General features: G+C 30.9%; 1 protein-coding gene across 7 annotated transcripts in view; it reads right to left on the bottom strand.

The window, feature by feature from the left end:
* The window catches only part of LOC143245980 (lysine-specific demethylase 6A-like), a 105,757-nt gene that overhangs the window by 7,116 nt on the left and 77,976 nt on the right, over positions 1-20,665 (bottom strand). For all 7 annotated transcript variants that reach the window (XM_076492265.1, XM_076492247.1, XM_076492257.1 and 4 more), the window contains 10 exons: positions 20,310-20,391; positions 19,104-19,182; positions 18,698-18,826; positions 17,209-17,790; positions 11,997-12,096; positions 10,601-10,671; positions 7,829-7,963; positions 5,228-5,292; positions 866-992; positions 263-477 (listed from right to left, as the gene is read on the bottom strand). In XM_076492265.1, the coding sequence (XP_076348380.1) occupies positions 263-477; positions 866-992; positions 5,228-5,292; positions 7,829-7,963; positions 10,601-10,671; positions 11,997-12,096; positions 17,209-17,790; positions 18,698-18,826; positions 19,104-19,182; positions 20,310-20,391 (1,585 nt within the window). The remainder of the gene's footprint in view (positions 1-262; positions 478-865; positions 993-5,227; positions 5,293-7,828; positions 7,964-10,600; positions 10,672-11,996; positions 12,097-17,208; positions 17,791-18,697; positions 18,827-19,103; positions 19,183-20,309; positions 20,392-20,665) is intronic.

The raw sequence follows: 20,665 nt of genomic DNA, 5'->3' as shown, positions 1-20,665 counted from the left end.
AAGAGTATACCAACAATATTTTAAAAAACATGTCTTGTTACTTTGAAATATTATCTTAAAACTATTTCATCAACAGGAATGTATAATATACTTTTTCTTTTTAATAAGGAAGTGAGAAACCATTAAGAACTAGAAATTTGTTCTTAATGTGAAAAGTAAATGTTACTTAATCTTCAGTATTTATATACGTTTCCCTTTAAACATAGATTAGAATGTTGAAATAGTGCAAAAATAAACAAAATCGTAGAAGAAAATGGTTTACCTTTCACATAATCTATGGATTACTCCCCAGTAGGGCTCAGGAACTGCAAACCACTCACAATCCCCAGGACCAATGTTGATGTTGATGGAACAATAGTTGTTATTTTCCTGATGACCAGGAGTCCGACTTCCGGGGACTTTCATGTACAACTGAACTGTATTCATTCCCAAAATAGTATGGCCTACATGGCTCAGCATGTTACCAGAAGTAGCCACCTGGAGAGTAGCATAGCAGTTATAGCTAAAATATTGCCAGAAAGATGGCCAAACTATAATTTAATTTTAGTCATAGGTTTGCTATCAAACCATCATACGAAAATACTGGTTTAATTTTATATTTATTTTCAGTTGAATATTAAAAATATATGGTATCTAACCTTCAAATATATAAAGTTTAAACTTAATTTAATTATATTAACTTAATAGTTTCTAAGAGAAATTACACAGTCTTACTAAACTATTTTACTTTTTATGAAGGAAAAATTATTAAAAATTAAATTAACTCATTGTAATATTTTTAAGATGTGTATGGCATAATCAATAAAATTAGTTCATTTTTCACATCAACATTTAACAGATACACCAAATAATAAAAAATATGTACCCTTGCAAAAGATGGGAGCTTAGTGAGTTCCTGTAGTTGTGTCCTCCATTTACGTTCATCAGAAAGATCAACATTAGTGCCAAACTTGATTGTCTTAAATGTGCTTGTTTTTTTACCCTTCTTCCCTCTAATAAACAAGTAAAAACACTTTCATAAAAGAAAACCATACTCTGGTAAGTTCACATTACCATTATTTATTACAAGTATATTTTATACAGAGGGGTTATAAAAAAATATATTACTAGATCTAATGCAAAAATATTAAGACATAAACAGTTAATAACTTAAAACGATATTTGAATTCTTTTCCAACAAGTGTAGTTTAACAATATTCAAATATTTTGTTTTTCAATAACATCTGATAATACAGCAAAGATGTCAGGCTATTTTTTTAAAGTTCTTACAGTGTAGCCTATAATCACTAAAATTAACACATACAGTACTGTGGAAAAGTGTTAGGACAAGATAATATTTTATATTTTTTTCTCCATCTTATGGGGCTAATTCTTGCCTTTAAAGAATGTAAATTTCAACACAATGGTAATACTTCATCAATCCCTGTTCATAACTGAATGAGCTAGGGTGAGAATACTTATCACTTTTTATAATTCCCATGCACTTATACTAATGAAATGTCATAAGGATTCCATTTGAATGAACATACTGATCAAATTTAGGGTCTGAAATAACTGTCATGCAGTGTCTTACTTATATACAAAGAAGCTATCGAGAAGCTAGCATTTGGTACTGGTATATGCTAGAAAAAATCAATTTAATAGCATTACACAAATAAACCTTAATTAAAACGTTGTTTAATATAATATATTAAGTTCTTTTGCTATGCCACAGCCAAAAAAGCATAAAATTGTCAGTAGAGTAGAGAGTTTACATAAAAGCTTTACGTGATGCTGGGTGGACTCTCTGACAAATTGCTACAGGCTTGAAATGCTTCCCAAACACTGTCAAGTGCACCCTAGATCGTGAGACTGAGACATGCAAATTTGAAAATAAGAAAGAAAGAGGCATAACACAAGGAACTCTGTGATACTGATGTTAGGTATCTTCATTTAGGCAGTCTTCAGAACAAAAGAAAGACTGCAACTGATCTCAAGTATGAGATAAACAACCATGTAGTAAATGAAAGAAAAGTGTCCAGATTTACAGTATATAAAAAAAACTCAACAAGAATGGAATGTTTCGTTGTGTAGCAGTTAAAAATATCTTTACTTTGATCTCCAAATATTGTGCTAAAAAGTACAGAAATTGGACTGTTGATGGTTGGAAAAAAGGTGTTATGCATGAATGAGTCAAGTTTGAAATATTTGGTTCAAAGTGTAGGTTTCATGTCCTGTGGAAGAAAAGCGAAAGATACTTATTTAAATGTATAGCACTTACTAGGAAGCATGGGGAATGCATTGTGATGACTTGGGGGCATTTTTCTGTTAGGCAATATGAGATATTTGCAAAATAGATGGAATAATGGACCAACACAAGCACCATCAGATACTGATCCATCATGGCATATCCAGCAGTTTGTGTATTATTGGTAAAGGATTCTACTACCAAGAAGATAATGACCCTAAACACTCATCCAACACATGCAGAAATTACTTAGCTAAAAAAGAAGCTGCTGGAGTCATTCAAATTGTGCAATGGTTGGCCCTCACAGAGCTCTGATTTCAACCCAATTAAAAGCAGGTCTGGAATTTGATAGATCAAAACCTTGACAAATCAAAAGTTACTTTCAATGAAACCTTATAGAAGTTTATTAAAGACATTTAGAATAAAAGGACAGTTTGATTAAATGTGTTGCAACAATGCCTGAAAGCCTGTCTGCAATTATTAAAGCAAAAGGGAGAAACACAAAATATTAACTATTGGCTGAACTCAAGCACTTCCACTGAATTTCTGTTTCATTAAATATGAAGATTAATAATATCTGGATGTTTCACCAATGATTTACCTTTCATTGTTTTAAGGAAAGTAGCCTGAAACCTAATATTTGACTTTGTCCCAACAAAATTAATCACAACTGCTATTATACATCAGTTGTTACTATACATGCAAGATTTACAAGCAGTAAATTAATACATAAATAAAAAAAATTAAAATATCCTGTTTTCTTTTTCTCAGAATGCATTAACCCTTTCAAGAAGCGTTACAGGTCAAAAGTCATGTCATCGCATTTGTTACCTTGCATTCAAAATTTTATTGAACTACTATTTTATGAATTTATGTCAACAGTTTTGGAATCAAACTGTAGATTACAATTCATACTTTAGTATTATGAGTTAATTTCTTAATGTAAAAGTTAATTCTAAAAGAACATGCCTAAATATAGATTTTAGTGAGTCACATGGTATCTTGAATGTAGCACTGTTTAAAATTAGATGTTTGTGATGTCAAAATATTAAGCCTATAATTTTGTACAAATTAAGAACTCAAATTACTGATATTAACAGGAAAGAATATGAAATAACAACCTCATATCTTTTTATTTTGCTGAGATATGGCCTATGTAGTGAATCAGCACAGTGGCTCTATTCACCTCTTTCCATTTTAAAACAGTCCCTTATGTATATACTTACTTCAACATATAACATGTGAATAACCAATCAACTGACCAATATCTTCCCCTAGTGGTTTTGTCTGTCATTTTTAATCTGTGAAAAGGCTACCACGTTCTTTCGAACCAATATTTCGAGAAGGTAGGTTGTATCTTTAGACTGCTTAACCTACTTACACTTTCATATTTTTTTTTACATCTACTTACATTTTAGTTACTAAGCTTAATATATTATAGTGGAATGTTATGGTATAGATATAGTTATTTATGATTTTGTGGTTATTCAACTCTATCTCTCTGTCTGTCCGTCTCTCTCTCTCTCTCTTTGTGTGTGTGTGTAATTTAAAAAACATTTTTGTTTAATATTTTCCACATGCAAAATCTTAAAAGGCTTAGCAACCTATAACCAACAGCAACCAAGTTCAAAAGTCATAGCAAGAAGAGATAATTGCTTTACTTCTTGCTTTATTGTTTTATATTTTAAGAAAAATAAGTTTAATAATTTATATACATATATAATGTATAATAGTTAAAATGTGGCTGTATATTACAAAATACTAGTACATTAAAACACAGGTAAAACTAAAGGTCATTCTTGATGACAAGAAACCCACTTGAGATAAAAATGTATCTCAGAACGGCTGGTATGGGTATTACCACTTTTATTGATAAGGAGAGAACAACGTTTCAACCTTCCTAGGTCATCTTCAGGTCTCTCTTTATTGACCTAAAGATTACCTAGGAAGTTCAAAACGTTGTTCTCTCCTTATCAATAAAAGTGTTAATACCCATACCAGCTGTTCTAAGATACAGACTAAAGGTCAGTCTTATATATAACATGAGAGTACCTGTACTACATCAGTGCAAATTATCTAAAGTTAGCTAGGCATTACCTGAAAGATAATAACAAAATAACAAATATGTATATAAGCATATGGCTTTATGAGACTTAAGATACATAGACTAAACATTTGTATTTTCTTGTTACAATACATTGTCATGTTAATGCAAAAAAGTGTAATTTATATTTATTTCATAATTTTGTTATAATGGTTTTGAAGTTGATCAAGTAACAGACCCCACCAAGTTAGAGTATAGAAAATAACATAAAATATAAAGTCTCACTGAAAACATGTTTGAAATGTAATTAGGAGGTTTTAGAGATTACATAAATAATATTTGAGATTTCTGACATGAAAAATAGTTTGTTTTAATCATAACATATCACTTTGCACTCAGACTAATAAAGAAACAAATTTGATATTTTCACAAACTAACCTTTAATAAAAATTTCATTAAAAGCCTGATTCTGTTGTGTATAAATTACTTGTAATCTTTATTAAGTCTACCAAATGTTGTGAAGATAGACATGTTGTATATAAAGTTATAGCACAAATACTTAACGTGTGCAGACGAATTTGTGTATATTATTTACTTAATTACATTATAATAATATGATTCAAAGAAATTTGATGTTTGTCTTAGAGAAATGTCAAAAGCAGTACTGTCATTTTAAATATATTAAAAATAATTATTTTAGTTCAAATTTTATCACAAATTTCTTCATTTCACTTTTTGCATACATCTTATGTTTAGAATAAACACAAGTATGCTGTCCATAGAGATATCAAAACAAGCACCTCCCAAGCTTTGAAACACCGTTGTGCTGATTTAAAGACAAAAATACATACCTTCTTATTAACTGTACCAGAAGGTTATTTTAATTGACTTGGTATTCTTTGGTTCAACTGGTTACCGAATAGAAAGCTTTAAAAACAAATATCATGATGACATACCTTATGTAGGATATGGAGGCCAAAGAATCATTATCAGAGTCTTTATGGAGTTTTTCTTGTTCTTCCTAATAGCAAGATATCAAAACTTGATATTAATATTTGATAAATGTATTAAAACAAGGTTACCCTTCAGTATTATCAAATGAACAAACACCTATTAACTACTGGAACATCTATCTAAACTTACAAAAAAAGCCTTACAAAAAATCTGATATTAATTTATGCTTACTATTCCTAAAGGTGTGTATACATTTACATACATAATAGCAGCGCAGCTGTATATCTGTAAACTTTCAATGCTAAAAACTTGGTTTTGATACCCATGGTAAACAGAGCACAAATAGCTCTTTGTGCAACTTTGTGCTTAATTCAAAAACAACAACAAAACAAAGATACATAATAATTACAGATTAGTTCACTTAATCCAACATATGACTTTCATAAATGTTGATGAAACATACTTATCTAAGCACCTACTGCTGTGAGGCAGTGGTTCCTATTTATGTTTTTCTTTCTATTATTTACTTCAGTTATATTTTTATTTATCTTAAAAACACTAGCTCACCTGTCTCTTAGTGTTTATTAATCATTAATTCATTTTTATATTAAAAAACCAACATAAGCTTTCCCAAGATGATGACAAATATATACTGAGTTTAAGTACGATAGTGTGACTAAGTCATTAGTCATGTATTATGTAATCTTGTTGTTTGGCAAGGTGTTAAAAAGTCCATGATTCTAATTCAAGTGATACTGGTAATAACAGACAGACTGTGATATTTTAACTTGTATTTATTATCAAAAGTGATAAAGTTTATTGCAACTACTTACCAGATCAGTATTCTTAATATTTTGAGCAATTGTTTAACATTATTCAATATAGTCTTATGAATTAGGGTTTAATTCTTCTGTGGTTTTGTCTAATTCATTATTATACTGCATGCTTTGAAGTTTGATATTTAAACTGCTACTTTGTGTATGAGTATCTGTGATTTGAAATATTTAGTTATAAAACATTCTTGTCAGGAACTACTTTTTAAAACTTACATTGAGCTTAATAAATTTATAATATTACCTACTCTTGGCACAAACATGGTAATTTAATACATTACTGTCTATTTATTTAGTAATAAACTTTGCTGGAGAATTATAAAAACTTCTGAATTCCTGCATGTTTGTCTACAAAATGTTATCATTCGTTGTTTCTCTTGATATATTGCTAAGAATAAAACTGTCACACTTGTTCTGGAGATTTTGGAACAAGCTGTTGGCTAACTTTAAAAATATACCACCCACAGAGCTTCTATGTGCTTTGAAATCATCTAGAACTAACCTGGTTGTATAGTTCACCTTGAAAAAATCCAGAACTTACTGTGCTCCTACAACTTACACTGAAACAATTAAGAACAACCCAGATCCTGTAACTTAACTAGAAAGAATATAATACACACAATCTACTACAACCTGAACTGAAAAATCTATGCCATCTACCTTTTGTAACTTGTCGTAAATTAAGCTAGTGTCTATCCATTTACCAAAGCCTGTTCTGAAAACGTTTTGCACCCACCCACTTTCCATAACTTGTCTGGAAAAGTATCTGTTAATCTCTTGTTATTGGCTTAGAAAAATTACAGAACTTAATTAACTCGTTGGTGGCACTGAATTTGAAAGATTTTAATATGCCCATATTTCTGTCATGTGACTTGACAGGTTTTGGTAAACAGCCCTTTTCTCTTCTGTTCCACTTCTGGTATATTAACTCAAACATATAATATCAGTATGCAACTGTGTAGTATATATATATACACACACACACACAATCTGGTAAAATAGTTTTATGAAACTTTATTGTAAATGCATATAAAAAAACATATTACACTTTTATTTATTCTTTCATAAAATCTCTATTCTCCACAATTTCGGGTTTGTTAATCCTATAACTTCAGACACCCCTGTACTGTATGTGTCATGATATTTTACTTTGTTACATTCACAATTTAATTAAACAATCTTACCATCACTGTATATCCATAAAATTAGCCTTAAAATTTACAACATGGTTCAAAGTTTTATATTATCTCTAAGTTTTAATTCTTTTATTTCAAAACAAATATTAAAGAAAAATTTAACTTCAGTTTCCTGCATAAGTTCTCAAAACTTTAATTTTTTGGCTTTGAACTTAAATAGTTCTTTCTGTACACTATACATTTCTGTACAAACAGAAACTAAGTTAATTGTTCTGTTTACACATTTTCCTTCAAGCTCCTTATAGGAAATTGGGACAAAAGAGAAATAAATTTCTTAGAACTCTTGATAGATACCACACTCACTCTCCACATATACTGTTACAATTTCTCAGCCAATTACACTTGACTGAGCTAGATGATTGTAACCAATAGAGAAATCACATTTTAAAATACTGTTTTGAAATACAGTTATTTTAAAACTTATGTGAAGCATTCCATAGAGAACTTGTCAAATGCTCAGAGTTATTGTTAGTCGAACTGTGTATCATTTTCCATATGAGAAGTAGCCAAATGGGTATAATCCTGTAACCATAAGATCAACTGAGATAATTCTTAGAATACTGTATGCACTTACTTTAAGAGACTCTTGGAAGGAAGAAGCTTGGTACTGAGCATATCGAGCAATTGTAGTGTGAGACCGCTGACTCTCACATCTCCACACTTGTTTAGTTCTCTCTTGATCCCAGTTCTCATCAGATGACTGCATCAACTATTGGATATAAAAAGGTAAAACATGTATTGCAAATTTCAAACAGAAATATTCATTCTTTCAGTATGGGCTCATCTCTGGAACTGACCTAGTAACCATTTTGCTCTTGTTATAGGTTTTACGCTATAACTTTAAATTAGTTTAGCATATGTTCATGAAATGTGACAGATTATCAGAAAATATTATAATGCTTTCACATGCAAAATATCAGAAATTTTTATTCAGACTGAAGCTTTGTTAAGCACTGTTTTTATCATGCTTTTTTCTTTTCACATTTCATATCCAATATGCAAAGTAATTTTCGTTTTAAGATATTTTTGTGGATCAGAAATGTTTTAAATGTCACATATAAAATCCCTATAATGTCTAGATAGTTATCAAATGTTTCATTAAGAAAAAAACTGTATTTTATTTGTAATTTTCACTAATGAATTACTGTACAGGTTCAATTTTTTGAATCAATCTTGTAATCACCACAAAAATTAAAAAATAAATATAAATTATGCTTCTATCATTCTAGAATGGCTAAGTTATAACACAAAATTAGACTAAATAACTTTAATCTTAAAACTTAACATTTACACATATATTTATTATTTTTATTATATTGATTTTCCTGATGTGCTGGTTAATAATACAGGAGTTACACTGATGCTGCAGACTTGCACTAACATTACTGTTACAAAAATATAAAAGTGATCTTTGGTCTTTACAAAGCAACCTGCCTAGGCTGCATTTTAGTGGCCTAGTGTTTTGTAATATACAGCCACATTTCAGTTATTATACATTATATATGTATATAGATTATTACTATTTACAAACAAGTTCTTAAACTTATTTTTCTTGAATAAAGCAGTAAATAAAGTAACAATTATCTTTTCTGTTATGACCTTTGTACTCTGTTGCTGCTTGTCATAGTTTGCTGAGCCTTAGGAAATTTCACACATGGAGAATATGAAATAAATGTTTTTTTAGGTTTTTATATATACAGTTGAATAACCAAACAAATGACAAATTACTTCAAGTTTAATAACTAAGCTGTATTTGTATCTAAAAAAAAAATGAAATCTCAAACAGACTACAGATTCAACTTACCAGCTTGAAGGTTTATCTCAAAAGAAAGAAAGGACACTGTTGTATTTGAAAATGGCTGAGAAAAATCACTAAGGGAACATTATAAGCTTCTGATCAGTTATTCATCTGATATAGAAGTAAGTTTATGTTAGGGACTATTTTCAAAAGTGAAAGAGGTGAGCAGGAACCTGTGTGTTTGATTCACTAAATATAGTGATAGCTCAACAAATAGAAAAAATAAAAGGTTTTTATTTTATGTACTAGCTTGTCAATATTGGTAATTTGAGTTCACAATTTATACAAAACTATAGACTTTGTATTTTGACATCACAAACATCTAATCTGAACTAGTGCTGCATTCAACATACCATATGACACACACAAAAAAAAATGATGATTTGGTATGTTTTTTAATATTTTCTTAAAACATTAAATAATGTATAATATAAAAAAACTGAATAAAAATCAACAGTTTGAAACCAATCTTAATGACACAAATTCATAAAATAGTAATTCAATAAAATTTTGAATGCAAGTCAACAAATGCAATAACATAGCCTTTGAACCATGATGTGTCTAGAAAGGGTTAAATCATTTGAACCAATATTAATTTTACTTTATAAATTATACTCATTCCTATAATATCAGTAAAGGTAAAGCAGTAATTCATAAAAGTATGTTGCTCTGACATTTTTCATGAATGCATTACATATGGCATACCCTACGACAATATAAAGCCATGGAAAAAGACTCAAAAGTCAGTGAAACTTAACTAGTATTATAAAAGTGGGTCCTGGTTATGTAATATTCAGTCTCATGACAAAGTTGTAATACAAACATATATGCAACTTTAGTGACAGCAGAAGAAATATTTGAAAAGATGCTTTATTTGCAACTTTTTTATGAAAATTCCAAGCCAATAAATCTTTTCATGCTTCAAATGTCACTTTTTTAATACATAAAACATTTTCATTGGTATGAACCTGACTAATATTTTTTGTATTCATTTGCATAATTACTAAACAAAGACAAATTGATTTAATAAGATTGGTGAATAATAGTACTGGGATTAAAGTGCTAAATTTTAGCTTAGTGTTGGAAGCATTACAAATTTTAGCTTAGTGTTGGAAGCATTACAAATTTTAGATTAGTGTTGGAAGCATTACAAATTTTAGATTAGTGTTGGAAGCATTACAAATTTTAGATTAAACAATGCAACTTTAGCTACACTTGTCCTTAAGTTAAATATTTTAATAAAAGTGAACTACAGCTGCCTGACTTCAATGGTGTATGTAAAATTACATTAAAGAAAACGTATTTAGACCTGCACTTTTGACCTAAGGAGTAATCATTTGCACATAACAATTTTGAATGAAGTTAAAGTCAGAGTTTTTCATACTCTTCCATAATACTGCCCCTGGGCCCTGTTGAGAACCCACAGTCTCTAAGATATTGAAGCAAAGTTTAATGTGCTAAAATTCTCAACAATAAACTTTTAGAAAGTCTGTTTGAAATGTTTAAGAACCTAAAATTTAATAAAAGAAACATTCTAACAACACATACTTGAGATCTGACTTCAATGCTGTGATCTGGATTAGCTTCTACTAACGTTTTGGTTGAGAATAATCCCAAATCTGAAATAGTGAAGTGGTAAAATTGTATAATTTATTTATATCTTATTACATCTCAAAATTCACACAAATCTTACTTTAACATTTATCAATACATATCCAATACAACACTTGTTCTTTTTGCATTGCATTGACTAGTTACTTTTCAATAATTGAAATATGTTAACTTTGTTAACAGTTTAACAAAGTACTGTTAGCAGTAATAGGCTGCTAACATATTAATAATAGCAAAAAAAAAGTTGATTTTCCAAATGTTAGACAAAATTCATCCATGTGTTCTTAATATTGTTATTATTATTATTATTACTGTTCTAAATGTCAAAAGAAAAGCAGCGAGGAATATTTTATTCAAATCTTGACAGACTTATTAAAAAACTCTTGCAGAGTTCTTAAAACTACTTTTATCTTGATTCTTGAAAGAGAAGGATATATTTTATCAGTTTTTCATCCTGCTTAGCAAAGTTTCTCTTCAAATCCATCCAAACACCATAGCCCACAACAAAGACAATATGCACACAGTACAAGTTAGAAAATGTATTTAGTTTTCACATGAAGATCACCCTCCACTCTGACTTATCAGTCTGAAATAATCAATTCAAGGAAACATGGATTTGTAGCTTGAGAAATTAATGTAGACCATATATACAACCTACTTTGTTTACCCATTTTAATTATTAGAGTCCCTAGTTGTAAGCTTGAAAATATAATCTTTGCATTTTGATTCAACTTGTTTCTGTACTTAAGTGACAATCCCCATTCTTCTTTTAAATTGCCTTGTATATTAAAGGCCCTCAACTTTCTGGAAAGAAATGTTTTTTAGTACACAAATGCACAACAAATGTCATGAATATAATCTATGTAGCTTGAAAATAAAGGCTAAAATATTCTTGAATCATTTCAGCCTTAATTAAATTTAAACAAACTCCAAATATGCAAGTTATTTATATCTGCTCATTAATAACAAACATTTTAAAATTCATTTCAGTATGCAGTGTATTATGTCACTTCAAGTTCTCCTCACTCAGTAAAATTTAAATTTCTATTACATAAAGAAATACAGGAATTACTTTTTAATTATTAGTAAATTCTTTCTATATAAATGTGTATATGAAAGTGTCTGAGGCACGTGCAAAAACATAGAAGCAAAGTAAATTGCACATCTTACTTCATGACAAAAAAAAAGTTTGCAGTTACAGACACTGGTGACACTATTGTCAAGTAAATGATGTAGAATATATTGTAACAAACTGTTAATGTTGTTAACATGCTATGATAACAATAACTTAAATCTTAGATTCATAAATTATATTGTAATGCAACACACTTACCCAGATTCAATACTGTAGCAATATTACGAATCACAGAAATAGGATGGTTAAGACAGAAGTCATAAAGCTTAGGAGAAAAAGCATCCTTTCTGTTCTCCAACTATAAATATAAGTAAGGTTTATTGGCAAAGTAAAGAATAATATTTCTTACTTCATAACATTTTTGCAATGTCATTATCACTTTGGCAAGGAAATCAAAAGTTAAAAAATACAGTTTAACTTAACTGTAGCGTAACAAATATACAGGTTGAGATTAACAGGCTGTTAAACTAGGAAGAACAGATCCTGTTGTTTTAATCTGTGTACAAAGGTGAAGATCAAAATGCACATGCCATGACCTTTGACAAAGAGCCATTCAATGCAGTGTCATGTATTTAATGTCAGCAATATTAACTATTTATTTTACTTTACATCACTGATTTAGTAACAGTTTGTGGTAAGCGATTAAATACCTGAAAAACTATACATGAATACTGAAAGAAAAAAAAAACTAGATAAACATTTCAAAACTTCTAGAAGTTATGCAAACTATACAGTTCAGAAAATTTATTTATTTTTCACATGAAGATCACACTGCATTCTGACATGTCAGAGTTTGATTCAGACCAATATTGTCAATTCATAGACAGAGCTTGAGTACAAATATGCTTGTAACACATCTGACTTTTTATGTACAACAGACTTGCCACATTTCATGCAGATACACATAGTACATTCAGAATTATAATCAATACTCCTTTTCCAGCATATAATCATTGTACCTACTCCATGTACATTCAGTCCATAATGCTTTGAAAAATCAAGAAACAAGTAGGTATTAATGCAAATTTTCTTTTTCATATTTAATACCAGTTTGGTTTTCTTTTTGTGAATTATTTATAATACAAGGTTCAATAAAGAAAGAAAGAAGAGACTGTCACATTAAGAAGTGCTAAAATGTTGTTGATTTATTAGTCTCAGAAATGTTTCCAATATCTCTTTCCATTAAACTACAAGCCTGTTGTGTGTTAAACAAGTGAAAGTCCTCAGTTAATTTGTTTGCATTATAATACAACAACACAAAATCATTTGTATACATGAATTACTCATCTAAAACACAGAACATAACATAAGAATACTCATTAAAAATAAACTTGGTTGAAGAAAACATACATGTCAATCGTCTATTTTCTTAAGTCATGATTTACTTAATAAATCTTTTGTGTGTGTGTGTGTGTGTGTGTGTGTGTGTGTGTGTGTGTGTGTGTCTTCTGTACTTAGATACAACTGATAGATGGAAACAAGATGATGACATTAATTCTGACCTGGTTAAGAAAAATTTGGAAGTTTTAAATAGTATATAGCTTCAAAGACAGATAATATTTATGTGGGGGTTTTGTGAAGGAGGTTAAGGATCGGATATATGAGCCTATTACTACTATTTCTTGTACATCCTTGAATAGAGGGTAAGTGCTTGAGGACTAGAAGTTAGTTAATGTTATACCTCTCTTCAAGGGAGGTGATCAAAATCATTCTGGTACTTATAGAATAACACTGCACAACAAGGATTTTGCTTCTTGAACACTCTTCCTTATAGATTTTTGGCTGTTGATCATGAAAATCACATCCAAATTTGCCCATCACGTACCATTTCATCGAAATCTTCAGTTTTGTAATTTTTTTTTTTTTTTTTTATTATTTGTTTCCAAACATTTTTTTTTCAGTAAGAGACCTATGAACAATGTTTTGTGCAGTCAGGGCATGTTCAGACATGAAATCAGGCCAGGTTGGAAGCTGTTCTGTGGAAGTATACAGCCCGGGCATGCCTGGACAGGCCAGAGCCAGCCTACACTGTCTCAGCAGGCTATAAAAGTGGCTTACATACACAGATACTGCTCATTGGATTAATATAGACCTTATTGTGTATACGTATTATTTCAGAATATAGCATTGCCTCAGTAGCACTGTAACAAGTAAGTTAGATGTTATAGACGTTTTACAGGATGATTGGTGTCGGTCAGTATGTCTCGTCAATGTCGTAACAGCCACAATACATTCTGCTATATTTGTGGCAAGTCTACGCTTATTCATCAGAGACGCTCAATGACTGCTCTTGTGAAGAAAGCATATCATCTGTACTTTGGCTGTAAAATTGGTGATCAAGACCAGGAATGGGTGCCTCACATTTGTTATGCTACATGTGCTGTCTGAGAGCTTGGCTCAGAGGCACTTGAAAGACAATGTCATTTGCTATCCCAATGATATGGCGAAAACAGAAAGACCATGTGACAGACTGTAACTTCTGTTTGACTAATGTGTCTGGTTTCTCTGCCAAAAACAAGAAGTCAATTGAATACCCTAATCTGCCTTCAGCAATGAATCCCGTGCCACATGACGACAGTCTTCCAATTCCAAAACCATCAGAGGAATAGACCTTAGATGAAGAAACTGCAATGCAGAAAACTAGCAGTGGCATTCATCCAGATTTTGAACCGTGCTCCTCAGGCAATCCACATCTCATAACACAGTCAGAATTAAACAATCTGGTCAAACATTTGGGTCTGTCAACAGCAAAAGCTAAATCGCTGGGTTCAAGACTGCAGGAATGGTGTATGCTGTCACCAGGTACGAAAATTTCTGTTTTTCAAACCTGCCAAGATGATATAACCAAATTCTTTGCACAAGTTGACAGTCTCTGTTTCTGTGTTGACATCAAAGGATTGTTCTCTGCTTTGGGTTGTGACCATGACCCACAAGAGTGGCGTCTCTTTATTGATTCATCAATGTTAAGCCTCAAAGCTGTTCTGTTACACAATGACAATGTTCACCCTTAAATACCTGTTGGCCATGCAGCACACATGAAAGAAACCTACGAGAATATGGAAATGTTGCTGAGGTACATCCAGTACAGCAAGTACAAATGGAATATCTGTGGAGATCTGAAAGTCGTTGCTCTGTTACTGGGACTGCAGCTCGGCTATACAAAGCACTCTTGTTTCATCTGTGAATGGGACAGTCGTGCCAAAGAGTCACATTATTCTTGACAGAGCTGGCCACTCCATAAAAAGTTAGTTTCAGGAGAGAAAACAGTGGTGCATCATCCGCTTGTCAACCCGGCAAAGATTTTTTTGCCTCCTCTTCACATAAAATTGGGACTTTTGAAGAATTTAGTGAAAGCAATGAACAAAGAAGGTAAAGGTTTTTGTTATTTAAGACATATGTTCCCAAGAATAACTAACGCCAAGATCAAAGAGAGCATTTTTGTTGGCCATCAGATCAGACATGTTATGAGTGACAAGCGGTTCAAAGATCTGTTAGCTGGGCCAGAAAAGATTGCCTGGAAAGCCTTCAAAGACGTTGACAATTTTATTGGCAATTACAGAGCCCCACATTACATTCAGCTAGTAGACAAACTTCTCAAAGCATACAAAACAATGAAGTGCAACATGTCACTCAAAATTCATTTCCTCCACTCACACTTGGACTTCTTCCCCGCAAACCTCGGTGCTGTCAGCGATGAACACAGTGAAATGTTTCACCAAGACATTGCTAGAATGGAAAAACGATATCAGGGCAACTGGAATCCATCAATACTTGCTGACTACTGTTGGACACTGCAACGTGATGCACCGGACATTGAAAACAAACGAAAATCAGGAGCAAATCACTTTTAATTATGTTGAACTTAATAGCGTATTAGAAACATAAACGCGATTAAATACGTTATTGCTGGTAAACAGTTAACTGTCTATTTCTCATAGTTCCTACGTGATGAAGCAAAACCAAAACTATATTTGTACATACCCACCAGGTTCCTGTCACAATCAGCAAAAACTTTTCAAAAAAATTGTTGTGCAATGTAATTAGTCTTTCATCAGTTGTGGGAAAAGTTTTGGAAAGTCTGATAACAGATGTTTTGCAAACAAATTTAACAAAGTTTAGAATTTTATTGGATAATCAACATAGCTTCCCTGCAGGAAAATCTTGTTTTACAAATCTTTTCACATTCTTTGAAAAGGTTACTGCTTAAGTAGATGGGGGTAAGGGTGTAGATTTGATGTATTTAGATTCTTAGGATACATTTGACAAAGTGCTGCATAAAAAGCTCATAAAAAGTTCTCTGTAGGTGTGGAGGACAAGTTAATTAACTGGATAGAAGAGAGGCTAGAGGGAAGAAAGCAGAGGGTTGTTACAAATGGAGTTCAGACAAACTGGATTAATGTCAAAAGTGAGGTACCTCAGAGCTTTCTCAGGATATCTTCGTTCTTTTATATTTATAATATCAATGACATAGATGAAGGAATGATCAATAAATTATTTATATTACTCATCATATTAAGGTCTTATTGTTGATTTACAAAATGATTTAGATCATTTGATGAGTTGGGCAAATAAATGGTAGATGGATTTTAAATAGAATAAATGCATAATAATGCATGTGGGTTATAATGATTTGAATTATAAGTATAATTTGGATTGGAATAACCTTATAAAAGAAAGGAATCTTGATGTAATGGCTGATCAGTTTCTTAAGCAAACCAAGCAATATGCTGTTGGTAGTGGTAGAGCAAACGGAATTTTATCTTCTATCTCTAGAAATACTAAATGACAGTCTAAAGAGGTTATTGTATAGGTCACCAGTTAGGCCAATTTTGGAGTATTGTGTTTTCTCTAGAGCTACTTACCTTAAAAAGAGCATTGAATTGTTGAAAAGGGTTCAGATGAGAGTTTCTAGAATATTCCCTGGTATGGAGAGGTTGTCATACAAGTAGAGGTTTAGATGCTCTGAAATTCTTTTCCTCTTGAAAAATGATGAGTTAGAAGGGATTTGATTGTGATGTTTAAAATTGTTAAGGAATTTGATTGTGTTGGTTCATCATCTTTTTCATAATTAATAGTGAGAATGGTAGGACAAGTGGACACAAATATTAATTTTGGCATGGTAAGAGCCATCTGCAACTAAAACAGTTTTATTTTATTGAGAGGGTAATTGGCCTTTGTAAAGGGATAACTTTAGATGTTGTGGAGGCAGTACATTTAAGTGAATTTTAGCTAAAGCTTGACAACAATGTGAATGATAAGGGTCAACTTTGGAGTTTTCATTTATTTAATATTTTAGTTTAACTTAAAGGATGATATAGCCTAGATGGACCAATTTGTCTCTTGTTCCTAAACATTATGTTGTTTCATATATATTAAGGTAAAATACTGACCAACTGACTTTCATACTTACAAAAACACTTGGTGTTGGAGGAAGCAATTCTTCTTTTGGATGTTTTATAGGAGGAGCTTCAGGAGGTGGCACTAATGGACATAATTCCCATTTGATAAGAGATGAGGAGATGCCCCTTTTTCTTATCAACTCCTCACAAGTGTCTAACACATCAGAAGCACACATGTTAATTAAAGGGGTGGAAGGACGTTTGGGCTCTGGTAGCTTTTCAATTACCACCTGAGGGTCTAGAAATCTTGCATCTAAACCAGGTGTCTTATAATACACAGTTCTTTTAGATTCTGTCCACGGCAATCTATTTTTAATGGATCTTAATAACCTTGTACTCTGGTTTTTAGTCATTTCAGTTTTTACATTATCAACACATGTACTTGATTTTTCTTCAGAGTGATTTAAAGTATCACTTCTATTCTCTACCTTAGTGTCTGGTTCAATAATAGAAGATGTTACACCTGTTGGAAGTAGCAAGGTATGGAGTTTATGTTCAACATCTTCAGATGAAGGTAACTTATGATCAGCATCAACTGAAGGTGACGACTGCCAATCTTGGAAACTCACAACAGTGTTTTTTTCCATACATTCCTGAAGAATGCAAAGACAATATAAAATAATATGTTAATAGGGTTGCCTTTTGTATGTAGCAATAAGCATTTTATTTTTTCACCTTCAAGTAAAATTGTCTTTTAGAATAACCAATATTTTTAATTTCATTTCAAAAAAGCATTTTGATTTAAAATCTATTATGATAAGGATCATTAAAAGCTATTTCCTCTTACGAAACAATCTCAAGTATACCTTTTTTTTTCTTTTATACATTTTTACTACAGTCACAACAAATAATTATTGGTAAAACAGTCGTACGTGCTATAAAGTCTGAAATCATTAATACACTAACTGATGTAAATCATCTTTTTAATAACCTGAACAGAAAAAGAACACAGTTATACACAACTTTTATCACGCTTTATTCTGTGGCATTAGCCTTTAATGACAATACCTTGTACAAAGTAGTTGAACTGTGCTGCTGACCTTTGATAATAAACTGTAATGTTTCAACCAGCAAAGATACAGTACGACTAAAATTAATTATATAGTTCTACTAATAGTATTTATGGTACATATAACATATTCCTAAGCAGACATTTAACGTTACAGTTGATGGTTATGTTCTGGTAGGGCAGTTTTACTCATTTTAAAACATACTTTGTTATCACTGCATATTGAAGTTTTACACTTAATTCATTAAACAAACAGTAAGTAGATTCCAACAAACTAAATGTGCAAAACAGAGCCACAAATGCATGAAACTTCCACAAAAGCAAAAAACAAGCTTTATGTATATATATAAAAAGACTCAACATTGGCCTAAAGTAAAGTATCTACCAATCCACATGCAATTCTTCACAAAAAAATGACTAATTCTCATTCTACACACAAACTTAAAGATTCGTTGATGATAAAAGAAAAACTCAGGCGGCTAATTACTTACAATGCTACTAGAGGATTCACAACTCATCTTTAATCTTTTATTAACTCTACTTCTGTAATGGCCATCTTTGTTATTTGAATAACGCTTTGTACCACTTTGACATTCTGAAACCATTTCACTGGTTAGGGCCTAACAAAAAAACATAATTTATCAACTTTCAAATCAAATGAACAAATCTCAATTTTTGTTTTTATCTGGTGTAAATATTAGAGTCAGGCAAACAGTAGCTCATGTAATAAATCATATGTAAGATTAATAACACTGTTTACAGTCAGAGAACAATTAAAGTTTGTTTACACTAAGAAAACAAGACAAAAGGTAAACATAGGATGTGAATGAGCATAGATTATATAAATCTTCTAATTAGAAAGCACTTTAACTGATTTTAAATGAAGAATTATATTACCTGTTGATGATTAACAAAGTTTGACTGTTTTTGTAAAACAATAACTTCACTGTCTTCTACATAAGGCAGTTGTCTTGGACTAAAAGAACGAAGTATTACAATCAATAACTGCACATAAAACAAAAGGCTATAAAGCAGTATTCTTCATTTTTCTACAAAATTCTTTAATATAAATTAAACTACAGCAAACCATTTAACACTAAGCTTCAAAATAAGAAATTAATAGTAAACATCAGTCAATAAAGTTTATTTTAAACATTAAAATCCTCAGCTCTTTTACATGCACTGACACTCTAACACAAGCAGAAACTTACAATAAAAGTTTATATTTCTCATTTCTGTGACACATGCAGATAAAATTGGAAAATATTTCTTTGTTCCACTGCACTCAAACACATAATGATAAGACTGTACATTTCCTTTGCCTCTCAATAAACTTATAAATCACTAAGAATGTCATGTCAATTTTATTCTGTTGCATATACTTTTTATTGAATCATACAAACAAATGCTACAAGAGTTGAACTTGTGTTGTTCTGCTTTTTGTGATTATATTTGTCAATATCAAATTTTTAACTAATAATTAACATGTTTCTGCATCACGCTTGTGTGCACGATACATGATAAACAAATTTTATGTGAAAAAAGAAATATGATACTGGCAGTTTTTTGGATCAGTCTGGAATATTAAACATGTTCTAAAATCTTCTTTATTCTGCTTAATATTAAGATTATGTTTCTCTAAAATTCCTTATTTTGTGCATTTGTTTTTGGCAAGATTTGTTTAATGTATGCTGAAGCTAAAAACTAATATAGTTTAATTTTGCACTATGAAATCAATTTAATATTTTATTATTTTTAAAAAATACTGAAGAAGTATAAATTAATATTATAAAGTGTTTTAGCTTTTTATGTTTGCCATATAATTATATTAAAATGCACATAAGTGACACAACACCTGTTTGCCACAAGATTCAGGTTCTCTTTTGCAGAGCAATTTTGAAAGTAACATTAAACATAACGAATACTTTTACACTTACTATCACATACATTATCTAAAAATGTATGTTTATGAAACTGGAAACAGAAGATTGGCAAAAAAAAATATATAATTGTCAAATACAGTATGTTACAGATACTGATATTTATGACCAGTGCTTCTATTTATTTCAAAATCTTGCAAATCATAACAGTACTAAACCTAACCTCTGTGAGTTGTTTGGTAAGGAGCTCATCATCTGGTCTTGCAGAAAGTGAATACGTTCTGTCAAATGTGAATTTATTGAACCTAAAAAAGTCAAAGTATTCAGTTAGATGTTCATCTGATTTAAAACTACAATTCCAATACCAACCATTTTTACTGTTGCTGAAACATTGGTATAGTCATTGCCTGAACAATCCAGACAACTACCAAAGCATGAAGTTAGCACATTCTTACAAATCTGATATGATACATTAGCCAAATAATAAAAATAGCAATTAAAAAAACAAAAAAACATGGGTTTGCTCATTAACAAGTTATTTAAAGAAATTGATAATCTATTAGTTGAGCTTATACTGAA

The sequence above is a fragment of the Tachypleus tridentatus genome, chromosome 1 (assembly GCF_004210375.1).
Source record: "Tachypleus tridentatus isolate NWPU-2018 chromosome 1, ASM421037v1, whole genome shotgun sequence".
Taxonomy (NCBI): domain Eukaryota; kingdom Metazoa; phylum Arthropoda; class Merostomata; order Xiphosura; family Limulidae; genus Tachypleus; species Tachypleus tridentatus.
The sequence above is the reverse complement of the archived record's forward strand: the minus strand, read 5'-3'. Positions and strand labels throughout refer to the sequence as shown.